This window comes from Sparus aurata, chromosome 4 (genome assembly GCF_900880675.1).
Source record: "Sparus aurata chromosome 4, fSpaAur1.1, whole genome shotgun sequence".
Classification (NCBI taxonomy): Eukaryota; Metazoa; Chordata; class Actinopteri; order Spariformes; family Sparidae; genus Sparus; species Sparus aurata.
This window is the reverse complement of record NC_044190.1, coordinates 17,045,618-17,061,669: the sequence shown is the minus strand read 5'-3', so window position 1 is coordinate 17,061,669 and position 16,052 is coordinate 17,045,618. Positions and strand designations below refer to the sequence as shown.

Genomic DNA, 16,052 nt, shown 5'->3' with positions numbered 1-16,052 from the left:
ATAATGACTGAATGAACTTCCGTTGATTATCTTCTCTGCAGCCTGCAGACAGCAGTCCTTCTGATTATGGATTGAACGATGGCGCCATCTACTGCCACTCAATCTGAAGTGCAAGACCAAGACTGAGGACAGTGTTCTAAGTTATCTATACAGTGATGAAATGTAACTCAGTACTGTACTGTACTTCTTAGGCACTCATTGCTGTAATGCAATACCTTCTGTAAGAGGTGTACAGCAATTAGCAATAAAATGGGAGTCTTTGCAGTTGGCTATCTTATGTTAAATGGCAGTTGACCTTCTAACACAGAAGTGAAGATATGATTCTGACTACATCTGTCTGCTCACACGCAATGAGAATACAGGTTCTTGATCTTCCTGATCTTAAATGTAAATAGACGCAGGGCAAGAGAGCTTACCGGAAGCTATTTAAGGCCTCCTGACCAATTTGAAAAACTTAATATAAAAAAACAAAACTTGCCAATCTGACTATTTCAGAGTCACAATTTAAGTATCTCACAAGAAGAAAATCAGATGTTAGTGAAAACACAGTCCAGCTGTGTTTAGTAAAGCAGAGAGGAGGCTAAGTTGTCTCATCCTCTTTTCCACTTCATGTTTCCATGTTCAATGTTTGAGTTTGTCCACAGGTCACAAACTCTTCACTATCATCTCCATGGTGACAGTCACTTCAGATCAGGCTTTGGTCCAGTTTTAGCTTCAGGACACTCATCAAGCTGTGGTAAAAAAAAATAAATAAATTAAAAAAAAAAGGAAAGAAAGAAAACTCTCCAGCACGAGAAGCTGATTTCATCTCAGTCACCCATGCTGTGATTCTATGCTGAGTTAAATGTGTTAGGACTGCGAAACAACATCGGATGGAAAAATTAAAAGTTGTTTGTACCTCGGTTTATTTGCTGGCCACGTAACCGTTGCATTACAAGTCACATCGCTAAACATAACTGTGGATATTTATAACAATACATTTCAGTTTGAATATATTTTTAAAATCTTAATTCGTTCTGATTTTCCACAGGGAAAATGCAACTGATTTTAACGTATGATATCAAAGCATGTTTCCCCAGTTTACCATGAAGAAGTATTTATTCACAGACTGGTTTAGGGCATTTTGATATCCGACATGTATGCATGTTTCGTTTCTACCAAAACAAAAGCGTTTTCTATGTATTTCCATTGGGGAGTTCTAAAATATACTTTTACTGTTGAATAATGCAGGCACAAGCGGAAAAAAAGGCCTGTAGGTGGGAGTGAAACAGTCAGTCACTTTCAGGAAGAGGAAAGTGCATCAAGGAAATAGAAATTGCCAGAAACACGATTTCCTGTCCAACGTTTTTGCCTTCAAAATAAAACGGCACAACACAATTAATTTCCAATGAAACATGAAATTATGTCTTCCACCTCGCATCAACGTTACGGTTTGTATTGCTTCATACACATTTGACAACCCTGCTTTCAAAGCAGTATGGCCTAAATCCCTTGCATGTGTGTACACATGCTCTGCCGATAAAGTCGATCCTAATTCTGACTATGATGATCCTCCTGAATTTGTATGTAAGGAAATAACCCCCAAAACATTCCTTAAGCTAGGAAATATGCCAGCAGTGTAGTAAAAAGTACCCCAAAGTCATGCTTGGGTAAAAGTTAGGATATACTGTCAAAATCACAGTCACACATGAATAATAATTGAGTAAATATCTGATTTAAATGTATGGAAATTGGGTTTCAGAGGCTTAAAACTTGGTGTGGCAGTGCAGACTTTTCATATCGTTTTGTATGCATCAATATCATTAGCCACATTCCTATAGTGACATCATAGTAAATGGTGCATGACATTGTTATTAGTGTTAATTTGAATTTGCAGGATGACATGTATCTGATCGTTATTGGCAATAATTGACAACATTTAGAGAACGCTTTGCACTACAGCAGAGGCAAAACTTGAACACCAAGAGGTCAAAGCAGCCACATCGACTACAGTCAGCAACAGCAAGGAGGTGAGGAGGGAGATAAAGTCCCAAGACTCCCTTAAAAAAAATACTCAATTTGTGAGGTGTTGAGTTTGGACAAACTGTCTAAACTTTCTGAAACGCTGTCAAGGACAAATTCTTATTCACTTGAGCCTTCTTGTAGATTCGGCATATGTTATAGCCAGCTCCGTGTCTCTTACTCCCTGCATCCATGGCTAAGAATGGGAGGAAAAGGGTGTCACTGGCTAATTTTAGCCCTGAGACCCCCTAACAGATCAAATTTGACTATGTCTACACCTTCCTGCAGTTTCGCCTCCAAATACCTTTATTCTGAAAATCCCACAGCGGAAGTTGTACGTTGATTCTGGCCCGTCCAGCTGCAGGAACTTTGGCTTCGTTCCTTCACAACAAGATGGACTGGAATGAAGACGATGGTGTAAGTGGGATTCTGTTTATTAGCTTCTCTTGTCGCCTGTGTTGTGAGGTTACCGTTTCACCCGGCGTAGACCTGTCCGGCGTAGTTTTCCCTGGTGTTATCATAGCACGTTGTTAGCATTAACTAGCTAGCTTAATGTTATATTGTAGCCTGTGTGAAGCGGAATAACCTGTCCTCAGTGATCGACACGGACTGATCAACTGTCAGGAGGGCTGTTAGCTTCTGTGGGCGTAGCTAGCCCGCCGCTCGTTACCTGGTGTGAAACTACTAGCTAGCTAAATCTCTCCCTCAACCTCAGCAAGTCAGATTCAGCTAATAGTATTTATGTAAAGGTATGGACGTCCACGTTAGGGAGAGTCTGTTCGATTAGTCTGATTGACATGACGCTACGTTGACAGCCAGCGCGTGTTGGACCCCGTCACTGCGCGGTTACCTTTCGTATCTTCGCCTATTATAACGAAACCACAGGCAATCCTCTTTCGCAGCTTAACTCGGTTGCTGTTTCCTGAACGAAAGTCGTCAGCAACATGTGTCGGGTTCATCCAAATCCACATGTGTCGAGTCAGTAGTTAAATGTTAATAGTTGAGCATAGGAGTCAGACAGTTGGCTTTTGCCATATGTTGTTAAACAGGCTAGCTGCCCGGGTCATAACCAGCATCAACAGAGGATTGACAATAGCAGCCAGGTGCTAAAGGAGTAGTTTATCCCAAAATACTCAATTAACCCATTCATTCACATCATGGCAGGAAAAACTCCTTTGAAATGTGCAGAACCACCCAGTCTCATCCAACCATGAAGTATTTCTCTTTACATCCCTAAATAGATGTGAAATGCTTATCACAGTCAGCTCTTTGGACAAGGTAAAATTGATCAAATTTCCTTTCACAGCAGGTATATAATTGTGTTGTTACTGCAAGTTCACAATTCATCTGTCTGTTTTTTGTATTAATCAATTATTTTGTCTATACAATGTCGAAAAAAGCGAATAATGCCATCACATCATCCCAAAGCCCATGGAGACAGCATCAGTATTCTATAGATGTGTCATTTAGAGTGGAGCCTCACAGGTTGTTAATATTTGGGGATGAATAAAGAGTGAAAAAAAAAGTCTGATGACATGTTGGCCCATATGCACACATTTTTTGCAGTGATCCCGCAAATGTTATGAAGACATGTAATCGACGTAGGATATTTTACAGTTTTACATTAAACTGTATTGTCTAAATGACATCATTGCACTAACAGGAAGCTTTAAACTGGGAATTTATTAATTACCACTTACCCCAAAAATGTTTTTTCTTTCTGCCTTATACTCTCTACAAAAAATAGTTTTCATATCAGTGCATTTCAGACAAAACATACTTGCGACACCGATATATCTGTGAGAGGACAGTTTCAGCTGATAATAATGTGTGACCAGTACAGCGACTGCCCTCGAATTTACAGTGTATGAAACAGAAAATATGGCCCTTTTGCTTGGTAAAATGAAAAGTGTTGCCAATTAGTTTTTTAAACTATATTATATATTATATCTATATGTCATCTGACCATCCATAATATAATTTCAAGGTATCGTCGCATTGCCTAACCCTACAGCTCGTGCACAAAGACCCTAATGTTTTCTAGCTGCGTTCATTATTTACCCCATTGATGGCTATTTTACACAAGGACACCTTACAAATACAAAATGTGCCTCACCTGGGAACAGCTGGGTCACCACAGTGAGTGAGGAAAATATTGAGAATGTGGTCTGTGGAAGAGTTTGTTAATCTTATACCAGCTGTTTGAAAACCCGATGGACATTTTCCACATTCTAGGGGAAAAAAGAGACAGAAGACAGTGACGTACTGTGTATGTGATGGTCTTAGAAAAATCTTCTTTTTGAGAAGGGAGAGAAAGGGGAATATGTACAGTAGAGCCTTTTGGCCAGGCTTGTTGCTGCGATGTTGCTTCCCCTCAGGCTTCCTCAAATAAATTCAATATTCTTCTCAGATTACTACTTAACTTTCCGGCCCCCGGAGTCTGAGTTACTGCTCTCTGCCCATTTAAGGATTCCTTATGGACCGTTTTGGACCAAATTTGTGTTTCCTTTGTGTCCACGTGTTGCAGGGCTGTCACCACGGACATGGAGGTCATTCTCACAGTCACGGGCCGAGAGCGGCGCACCCCTTCATGACAGGTTTTCACGGACAGTTCGGCAAAGGCCCGGATCAGACGATGAACCTCAGTCAGCAGCCGAAGAAACGGTCGCACATGGACGACAGCAGCAGTTGGGACATAGTGAAGGCAACACAGTAAGTAGTAAACTTGTGCTCTGTGTCAGCTGGTCGACATTTCAATTTAATTTTCAAAGACAGCAATTAGGTAGTATTTAAAGTTGATCTGTGATCATTTTAAGTTGACTGTAGAATAAGACAATCTCAGATTTTAACTTAACTCCTGTAGTCTTTTTAAAAAAATGCTTTCCGACGGGTGTCTGTACAGTATTTTCACATGGGTAAGAAGATATACATTTTCAAATATATGAATATAATTCTATAGAGCACAGAAGCAACTACACACCTTAACTCTCCACTGTGAATTTCTGGCAGCATTTGATTGATATATTTGCACAGGAGTTGCACGACAAAACTCAAGGGATGTCCAAAGGCTCTGAGTGCTCTGTGTTTAATCAGCAGTCGAAGGGTGATGATTCATTCTTTTGTCCAGTTAAAAGCAGTTTAGGAAGAAAACCATAGAGAAAAAAGTCAGTGCTCCACAAAGCAGTTATTGTACACCACAGCACTTGAAGGTAACTGAGCTACTAGCAGCTTTTGCTAACTGATTAGGGAGTTCAGGTGGAGCCGAGCGAAGGTCACTCTTCTTTATAGACCGGTAAATAAAATAAAAGAATATGCAGAGCCACTCCTGTCCGTCCATTCAACTCTCTGTCAGTATAGTCGGAACCATGGGCACACTCTTTTCACGCAGACCGAAAATAAGATTGAATGGACTTGATTTTCTACTTAAGCGCACAGTGGAGGGTTTGCCATTGATTCTTCCTTGTTTCAGCTGTACTTTTGTTCATTGTATTCAGGGTGCTGTATCTTCTTTTTCTGCACTGTACAATAAGGGTGTGGATCTCCACTGGCTTCACGATTTGATTACAATTCATCTGTCAATGATTAGAGTGCGCAGTGGACTTCAGTGCAACTTGATGCATGTCAGTGTATCACATTGTTAATCTACTGCTGCACAGATTACTTTTCAATCAATTAATACAAGCACGAAGATAAATCCAAACTCCCTTTTTATGTAGAAAGTCGTATCAAAAGTCAGATGAAAACAGTCTGCAATATAAAACTGCATCTTTCCAATGGCAGTATCGGTGTGACCAATCTTAGCAAAAAAAACCAAAAACAGAACGTTAATCCGTCTGCAGTGCTATACACGTGTGCTGGAATCTACTGAAATACAGTTGACACGTAGCAGCTTCCTGACCATTACAAACATGACACTGCTGCACACATCTCTACGAGTTGTCAGCCAAGTTGACCTCGCCTCTTCAATTCTTGGCTAATTAGCTGTCAACAACACAAAGCATTGGCCTGGTAGTTGTTATTATTGATGTGTTCATTAAGTGCATTGTCCGTGTCATCCTGTCAGGTTTGGTATCCTCGAGCGTTGTAAGGAGCTGGTGGAAGCAGGATATGACGTCAGGCAGCCGGACAAAGAGAACGTCACTATGCTGCACTGGGCGGCCATCAACAACCGCTTAGAGCTGGTGAAGTAAGAGCCGCACTTATCACTTAAGTCTCGTCACAACTGACTCACCAGAGACACGAAGAACCTGTTTTATTAACATTCCACTGCAGGCGTTTTAAACACGCGGGCTGTCTGTTCTGAGTAGTTAGTCTGTAGTACTACCTCTGGCTGAAGTAGAGTTTAGATATAATTTTGGGTGTAAAGTCGGGAGACTCTTGAATATCCTGCCATGAAGTTTCATTCTGGAGATCATTCTTAGATTTTGATTGGTTAGATTAGATGAAATTAGGGTCAAACACTGTACTGTATATCAATGAATTTTAAAAAATTCATAAGTCAAAGATGTATTGAAATGAATGATGAAGCTGTTTTCAAGTCGTAATCACTCTGCTGTATGTCAGCATGAATTACTCAAATTTAGAGTTACGTCAACCAAAGTAGAGTAAGAGTCGATGTATTGGTGCTGCTGATGTCAGCTGAACGTCATATTAAAAACAAATGGCTTAAGTACAGTCAGTTCTTCCTCAGGGACCTTTCAGTGTCAAAGGCATATTAGATATTGTGCAGGGCTTTCAGCAGTAATAACCAGCATCACAATCAACATCCAGAAAGGAAATAGAAACCACTGAACAGAAATAAGACAAGCTCCAGCACGGTCGACACTCATTTGCCCTCTGTATCTACCCTGCTGTTTCCTTACAGGTATTATATGTCGAAAGGGGCGATAGTTGATCAGCTTGGAGGAGATCTGAGCTCCACTCCTCTTCACTGGGCCATAAGGTGACTGAATGACCTTAAAGTGTTTTATTGCTAGAGTTTGTTTTGTTCTTCTTATTATTTACATAACATTTATCAATGTGAAATGTCAAAGGAAAGGTAGAAACAAAACAATGCCTTTATTTTCAGCCCCTCAAGGCTGCCATTAAAATCCATTTGTCAAAAATGAGCAGGTACTTTGTCATTATATTTGCATAAAATATACAGTAAAGACAAATAAATACATGGGCGTTAACCCACAAGTTACCAGCGATGTAAAGAGAAACTCAACTGTCGCAGTTAAATCATGGATCTGTTTGTGTTTGGCTGAAGTTCTTTCTGCAAGGTTATGTGTCGACTAGTTTTAAAACATAGTTAAGTGCCTTCTCCATAAATCTGTCTTTGGCTTTTGTCCACGATGAGGCAGGGGCACCTCCCCATGGTGATCCAGCTGATGAGATACGGAGCAGATCCCTCCATCGCAGACGGAGAAGGCTACCGCGCTCTCCACCTTGCCATCCTCTTCCAGCACATGGCCATAGCAGCTTATCTTATGGCTAAGGGACAGGTCAGACTCCACAATGACTTTACATCCGTAGAGGTCTTTTTCTCTTGGTCAAGACTTATTTTTCCTTATGTTTTTATCATGATTTGTAACCCTCTCATTTGCCTGTCATCTGCCTGCAGGAAGCCGATGGGCCTGACTGTAACGGACAGACACCACTGATGTTAGCAGCCCAAAAGATTATTGGGTTAGTGAATACGTAAATGCCTAAATATTATATTGAATGAATATAGATGCTGCGATTGTCACATGTCTGTGAGGACATTTTCTATTTGCAGATGTTGTCTGCCCATATGTTGAAGTGATAGCTTATTAAAGGTGCAGTCAGTTATTCTAGTCAATAATTTTTTTGATACATTTTTTTTGTCCAATTCGGTAAATATTTCCTCACACCCTACTCAGCTCTGACTCTGTAAAAGGGAAACCACAGAGCCACACACAATATTTCAGCCAATCCGCAACGTGGAAACCACCTACACTCTGACACTGCACAACGGCATCTACGGTAGCCAGCAGAGGAAGAAGTCTGATGAAGAGAAGTTTTGCTCGAAACATCACTACTTTGGTGTGTTAATGAAGTAAATATATGAGCCCTGCAGTGTGCGGGTTGGCTTATTGTTTCATGTTTTGCTCACTTTTGGCTCAGCATCTGCTCGTTTTGGTTTGATGTGCGTGTACACTCCTATTTCTGCTGGCTACTCTCCCTCAGCCACGTCCTCACACAGTATCTGAGATGTTACATGCCAACTTGGTATAAATATTTGACTTGCTATGGCAGACCTTACCTTCTTTCCTTTGGACTTGGACATATTGAGGCTTACTAACTCTCGGCCAGCGGTCGCTCTGGATTCCACCATATGAATCATTTGGTCAACAAGCCCAGTTGTTGTTGTTGTTGCCTTGGCAATGGTTGTCCATGAATTTGGGCTGAGGAGCTTTTGAAGGAGCACTGAAGGGAGGAATGCATTTGTTTGGCTGTTGAGTTCCATTATCAAAAATCTTTCTCCAAAATGACTTACCCTTTTACAAACATTGGTGCTTTGCTTTTTCGCTGGGATGCATCTTTCATGTTCTTCTTTGCCTTGATCATAAAAAAGTTTTTTTTTTTAAGTAAGAGTTTGAAATGCAGTATGTAAAGTTTATGAAAAACCTATGCAAATTAGAAAAGATTTGCATGATGTGTGGAAAAAATGTCCTGCCTCACAGCTAGCTGTAATGTTTTTGTGCTTCTGTGAAACTGCAAAAAATATAAGAAATAGTTTTCCGATTCTGTCGGTAGAGTGTGTAGTCTGATAACTATGAAATACAGACTTGAAGTCAATTCAGGCCCTCCTCACATTACTATCTAGAGATGATGTTAAAAAATAATCGACACATGTTGTTCTTCCGTTCTAGACCCGAACCGACAAACTTCTTAATAAAAAATAATGCCTCTGTCAGTGCTGTGGACAAAGTGAACAGGAACACTCCGCTGCACTGTGCCGTGCTGGCAGGAAATGTAGAAGCCGCCCACATCCTGCTGGAGGCCGGGGCCAGCGTGGACGCAGAAAACATCAACGTGAGCTTCACAAAACTTAGACTGCAAAAGCAAGATGTCAAATAGTGTTTGTCTCAGTCTGCTGTCAGACTGTGAGTAACACGTCCCACTAGTTTCCAACTTGTATCTGTCATATCTGTTATAAAATCATCTGGCAGCAACAGAGAATCCATGCAAAGTGCAAAATGTTGAAGACGCATAAGGATTCTTAGTTGTTCTATTTTTGCTTGACATACCTGGAATTATTGGAATTATCTCAAAAGTATTTGTTTCATTTTACAGGTTGACTGTTAACACAGTCTCAGATAGACTGAAAGGTCCACATGAATATGAAAATATGTTTATTATTATTTTTTATATTCAGCCAATGGTTTAAAGCAGCACATTTATGAACAGTTGTGATCATCTTACATTTTGAATTGAATCAGTAATCTTACCCTTCTTTGTGATGTATTAATGCTTCTTCTTCAGGGTCACACGCCCATCGACTTGGCTCACCAAGTGCACAGCCCGCTGCTCATCCACATGCTCAACCACGTCAAACAGGAGAGGATTCGCTCCAACTCGCGCTGCGTGCGGATCGTCAACAGATACAGGGTACACGGACACTACAACTTACACAGAGACCAACATAACAAATCTGGTCACACGTAAAAAAAAAAAAAAAAAAAACGGTAACCTCTTGAAACACCATCCTATTTGCATTTACAGGTCTTTCTACAGTTTTTGCTCTGCACTGCCATGCTTGGAAGCGTAGGCGCCATAGTTGATATGGACTCAGAGTCCTGGCTGCTCAAAGGGATCCTGCTTGCCTGTGTGATAGGTGTGATCAATGTGGCCTCAAGGTGAGAGAGCATTTCCTCTGAGCTGGTTTCCTGACTCTTCATAAATGTAACCGTAGAAAGAGTAAACAACCCACATTTTGCTCATGTGCTCCATCTGTATGTTGTATGAAACTGCTTGTTTGTAATTTGATAATTGTGTCTAAACAGGAACTTCCCAGGTCCAGCCTTTCAGTCTCTCCTCCCCGCTACAACGCTCATGGCCTCAATCTTCTGGATGCTCGTCACCTGGTGCCTCTGGTTCCTTCCAGATATCCTTTCTTCAAAGGGAACAGCACTGTAAAGCAGTAACAAGACAGTTATGTGGGATGGTCATGGCTTGTTTTTGCATTTTAATGACATTTCATATTTTAAATGAGTTAAGACAAATGTATGCTTTTTGGCGTTCTTGGAAATGTAGGATGTTTTTATGTCAGATGCATCAGTAATTGAGAAACTGGAAATGATAAAGAGATGTGTGCACTGCACAAACACTGCTGTATTTAAGTGCACTGAAGTATTTACCTCTTCATTTTTTTCCCCTCATGTTTGTTATTCTGCTCAAGCTCATAAAGGAAGAGTTCCTTAACCTTTAACCCCACATGGACCCAGTGCCACAGTTCAGGTCTTGTTCACTCTGAATGCCACTGCTCTGCTTTACTACTACTTCCGCACCTGCAGGACCGACCCAGGCTTCGTCAAGGCAACCGAAGAAGAGAAGAAAATGGTGGGATTGCCTTAAAAGTTACCAAGTAATATAATCTTACATGTTAATGTCTAATACATAACTGAGCGGCGTTTTGTTTGTTTACCAGAATGTGTTGGTGTTGGCTGAAGCCGGCTGTCTGGACCCCAGAATATTCTGCACTTCTTGCATGGTGAGCTTTTAACACATGACTTTTATGCTTGACTGCAGTGTTCCACAAGCACCATGACAAACCCATGTTGTTTTAAACTGCTTTGTTCACAGGCAAAGAAGCCAGTGAGAACGAACCACTGCTTCTCCTGTGATGCCTGTGTGGCGAAGCAGGACCACCACTCCGCCTGGACCAACGGCTGCATCGGTATGGCAGATTGTGACAGCCAAAAAACCAGTATCATTTGAAATGTCGTTGTAGTTTGAGAGCACTTACTTCCACCAAGGATCATCTATAGAGGATTGAAATGGGTCTCTCATCAACACATTTGTCGTCTTCCAGGTGCGAGGAACCACCACTATTTCGTCCTCTTTCTGTTCTCCCTCATGATGATGGGAGCCTGGATGTTCTACGGTTGTATCGTATGTGAGTGACTCAACATTAATGGTCTAATAACAGTATCTGGCAAAGTTTTAGATTTACACAGGATGCAAATGCTTGGGTTTTGCGTGTTTTTCAGACTGGTCGATTCACTGCGTGCTGCACTATGAGGATCAGGGCCTGTGGGGAGTGGTGTCTGGCCTGGTCAGCTGCTCTCCATGGCTGCTCAGCATCTTCCTGCTGGCCTTCTATCACGTCTGCTGGTCCGGCTTGGTCCTGGTGATACAGCTCTACCAGGTGACTCGCTGCTTGTTCACAACTTGTTGTCTGTCTTAAAACCATACTCGGAATGAAGAGAGACCTCAGAACTAACTAGAATTAAATAATGGTCTTCTTAAATGTAATATATTTTTGTGCTTTTGTGTTGTAGCTCATATTTACTATATTTATATATATATATATGTATATATATATATATGTATATATATGTATATATATATATATATATATATATATATATATATATATATATATATATATATATATATATATATATATATATATATATATGAATATAAGCCGCATTAACTAATTTTAAAAAGAAAAATTTTTACATATATAGGCCGCACTTCGTCTATAAGTCGCATGTGTCCACGTTGTAACATGAGATATTTACACAGAAAGATGGTACACAGAAAGATTTTTTTAATTTTTAATTAAATAAATGCTTTTTTTATGAACAGTGCCTGTAACATGGCAGTAACAGTTCGGGCCATCTGCTTTTATTACCTCTGAAAGCTTTTGTCGTCTTTTTGCAACTTAAAAGATGCATCATATGCATTTCTTCGTGTGTTTTCCATGATGAGGGTGTGTGCATGATGCGCAAAATGACTGTTCAAAACACAATCAAACTAGCGTCTTCCATAGTGCATTATCTCTTCCACCTGTCTGTCTCGCTCTCGCGCTTCCTGTTAGAGCGCCCCCTGGAGGCCATTGGCCCCAAAAAATCTATAGATTACTGCATCGTTGTTTAGGCCGCAGGGTTCAAAGCGTGTGAAAAAAGTAGCGGGTTATATATATAATTCTCACTAAGATAAGTTGTTGTATTTCCATTCGATTTGACAGTAAAGGATACTGGGAATAAAATACATGGAGAATATATATACATATACATACATATATACGTATATATGTATATATGTACATATACGTATATACGTATATATGTATATATACATATATGTATATATATATATACATATATACATATATATGTACGTATATATATATATATATATATATATATATATATATATATATATATATATATATATATATATATATATATATATATGTACATATATGTATATGATATGTATATATGTATATGTATATAGTATATGTATATATGTATAATGTATATATATATATGTATATATGTATATGTATATATAGTATATATGTATATGTATATAAATATGTATATATGTATATGTATAGATATATGATATATGTATTGTATATATAATTTGTAGATTATATAGTATATATATATATGTATTTGTATATATTATAGATATATAGATATATATATATATATATATAATAGATTTGTATAATATATATAGATATTTGTAGAGATAGATATATATATATGTATATATATATATATATATATTTGTATATATAGATATATTATTATATATATATATATATATATAGATATATATATATATATATGTATATGTATATATATATATATTATAATATATGTGTATATATATATATATATATATATATATATATTATATGATAATATATATATGTGTATATAATATATATATATATATGTATATGTCTGTATATATAATGTATATATGTATCTATATATATCTATGTATGTAATATATATGTATATATGTATATATATATATATAATATATATGTATATATATATGTCTATATGTATATATATATATATATGTATATATATATATATATATATATGTATATATATATATATATATATATATATATATATATATATATATATATATGTATATATATATATATGTATTCTCCATGTATTTTATTCCCAGTATCCTTTACTGTCAAATTAAATGGAAATACAACAACTTATCTTAGTGAGAATTGGGTTGAAGTGGCAGGAAAGGCCAGACCTGTTGAGCCACTGCATGAAATCTCAGTGTGTTTGCAGTCGACTGTTCTGATGCGTTTATACACACAATGAGTGTCATCTCTGTAGATGTGGTGACGGATGTGTTTCCTTTGTGTCGGAGCAGATTGCCTTCCTGGGACTGACCACAGCCGAGAGGACGACCCTGACATTCCATCAGAGGAAACTCCGACAATCTGCCTCCCTGAGACAGAATCCATACAAGTGAGTTTATCAGTGTGTTTGCTACTTCTCAATAAGCGCTGAATTAGTTTCTTAATCTGTTCTCTCTGGAATCCAAAAGAGAGTTTGACTACAGTTTTTTAAACATATGTTAAAAAAAAAAAAAAAAAAAAAATGTTTTACACATATAGGGCAGCTCTATAATGTCATGTTCTTAATTTCAGTTTGTTAATCAATATTTAATAACAGAGGAATCATGTCTTCAGTTAACGGCTGTGTTGTAATTATGATGCGGGGCACTTTACACTCTTCAGTCAAGGTCTGGTGCATTAATGAAGGTCTCCTTGTACATTAGCCCTGGTTTATTACTGATACCACCGTGCCAAATGTACCTGTATCTGAAAATGAATCCAGTGGCTTAATTTACAACTGCTCAGCATATCTCGGCACAATAATAAGAAAATGAGATGAGGACTTGAAATTTCAGTAACGCTAAAAATGAGCTTCTTCTCAGACATTGTCAAACTCTGCATTCTGCATTGAATTATACATTTGACTAAAATACTATTCAGTCCTGTCAGGATCTTAAGTAGCTTTGTTGTGATTATTGAGGCCCAGACTGGCAAAATCTGAAGAACTGTGATCTAATATGCACCCCCTTTTAGTGTCGACTTCAAATCAGTTGCAGTGATTCAAAATGAGTAATTTGAGGTATCTGGTTAGAAATTAGTCAGTTTGAATGAGCTTTTTCTGTTTGCTGAGAGTTGAACTTATAGCGCTTTGCATGGTTTAGCTGGCTTCACAGGAAGTAAGCTCTCTCGGGCGTTAATTTATTTGCGTGAAATCTGGTTAGATAAGGCTGCAACTGTGGTTGTGAATAATAATGTTGGTGAGGACAAAATGTAAAGCTCTTGCAAACAACGCTAGATCATGAGATTTAGCAAAGTCCTGAGTTTCCTTTAGTCCATCTCTTGATACCCTCTAAGTTTTAAGTAAAATTCAAAATACTTTATTTGTCCATCGTCGAGCCGTTTGAGGAAGCAAAATCTCTCTCTCCGCACGTGATAACAATCAAAAAAAGAAAATAGGGTTCTGTGAAAAAAGAGTTGCATAAAAACAATATCCAACACCAAAATGGCGAATTATGTCAAACGTTAAAGTCCTGAATCCTCTTCAACTGTCTCTTTGCAGTCTGGGCGTGGTGAAGAACCTGGTGTCGTTCTTCCAGCTGCGTTGCTGTGGCCTCTTCAAACCGGCCATCATTGACTGGACGCAGCAGTTCCCGCCCAGCCGCGACCAGCCGATGTTCGGCCACACAGACATGGTCTGACCTCCCCGCCACCCCTCACTCAGGGTCAACGGTCAGACTCTTTCAGTGGTTCTGGACCAAAAGCACAAAGTGTATTTATTTATTTTTTTAATGGATTGGCTCCTTGTGAAGAGTGACCACCATATCAGAAGTTGGGAAAACACAAAGCATTGTGTAGATATTGTTTGAAAAGGATGCTCTTTGTACAGACTGCTGCTGCCTTATACTTGACCAATGTAAGTGAAATGAAAATCACAAATGTTTAAATTTGGGTAAGGTTAATCAAACCTTCAAACGCCTAAATTGTAATTGAAGTTTTGAGATGTTTTTTTTTTTACGAACACATCAAGCCTATTTTGTATCATCTGTTCTGAGGGAAAAAAAGGATCTTTGTACGCGTCAACAGTCGGTTTTATGACTTTTGTAAGAGTTGCATGTGTTTAATAACGAATGACCACTATATTACTTCAATAAAGCAATGTTGTGCCTGTCTTTTTAACTGGCTCTGTGTGGACTCACAGGCGTCAACATATGGGGGGTGGACAGGTTAACAGCAACACTGTACATCACATGTACGTGAACATCACTGTGGTGAGGCTTATAGACGTGCAGATTGGCGAACTCAGCAGTCACATCTGAAGCCTCCATAAGCGAGTATTATATCTTTGAATTTTTTTCTACGTTAAAAAGAAGGTTAAGGGTTTGCTGCATGTGCACCATGTATTGTCAACTACTTTAAATCATAATCACAAATACAGTTGTGCACTCTGACCATATTTAATTGAAATCAAATTAGTAGCATGTGTCACTATCAACAGGCCTGAGAATCAGATTTTATATTTTAAAGCTTTACTTTCACATGTGAGTGAGCATTAACTAGTAATACTTGAGACAAATTGCAGTTTCTGTTTTGATTGGCTTCTGTATAAATGTATTCACTTATGTATATGTAATTATGTTTTATTTTGCATATTACAAAGGGAAGAGAATACAGAAATCAATTCAGGAATGAATACTTAAATCTATTTAAAAATGATAAAAGATAAGCACAAGAATAGAAGGGTTGATAAGTAGAGAAGCCAATTAAAACTTTTCTATCAAGCTTTTTATTGTGGCATGTTTACTTCTCCATACTGCATTGCCATTTAGTCCCGGGGAAAAACTGTCTGCCCCTGGAAAATCCTTCTGATGATATAAGGCAGCCACTGTGATGAAAGTGTCTGCAGGTTGTTATTGATAACTAAGAGGCGCACACAGTGCAATGAACAGAATCCTCTGTTGGAGGGACCTTTTAAAAAAAAGGG

At 38.5% G+C, this 16,052-nt stretch overlaps 1 protein-coding gene across 1 annotated transcript; it reads left to right on the top strand.

Moving 5' to 3' along the window:
• The first annotated feature begins 2,310 nt into the window (after window positions 1-2,310).
• zdhhc13 (zDHHC palmitoyltransferase 13) lies at window positions 2,311-15,247 on the top strand. The gene is made up of 17 exons (XM_030415265.1): window positions 2,311-2,418; window positions 4,529-4,713; window positions 6,065-6,187; window positions 6,866-6,943; window positions 7,343-7,487; window positions 7,607-7,671; window positions 8,880-9,042; window positions 9,493-9,618; window positions 9,733-9,866; window positions 10,014-10,114; window positions 10,445-10,569; window positions 10,658-10,720; window positions 10,813-10,906; window positions 11,042-11,125; window positions 11,220-11,377; window positions 13,384-13,481; window positions 14,631-15,247. Exons 1-17 carry the CDS (start codon window positions 2,395-2,397, stop codon window positions 14,767-14,769), a joined length of 1,905 nt encoding a protein of 634 aa, XP_030271125.1. The 5' UTR covers window positions 2,311-2,394; the 3' UTR covers window positions 14,770-15,247.
• The last annotated feature ends 805 nt before the right edge of the window (window positions 15,248-16,052 follow it).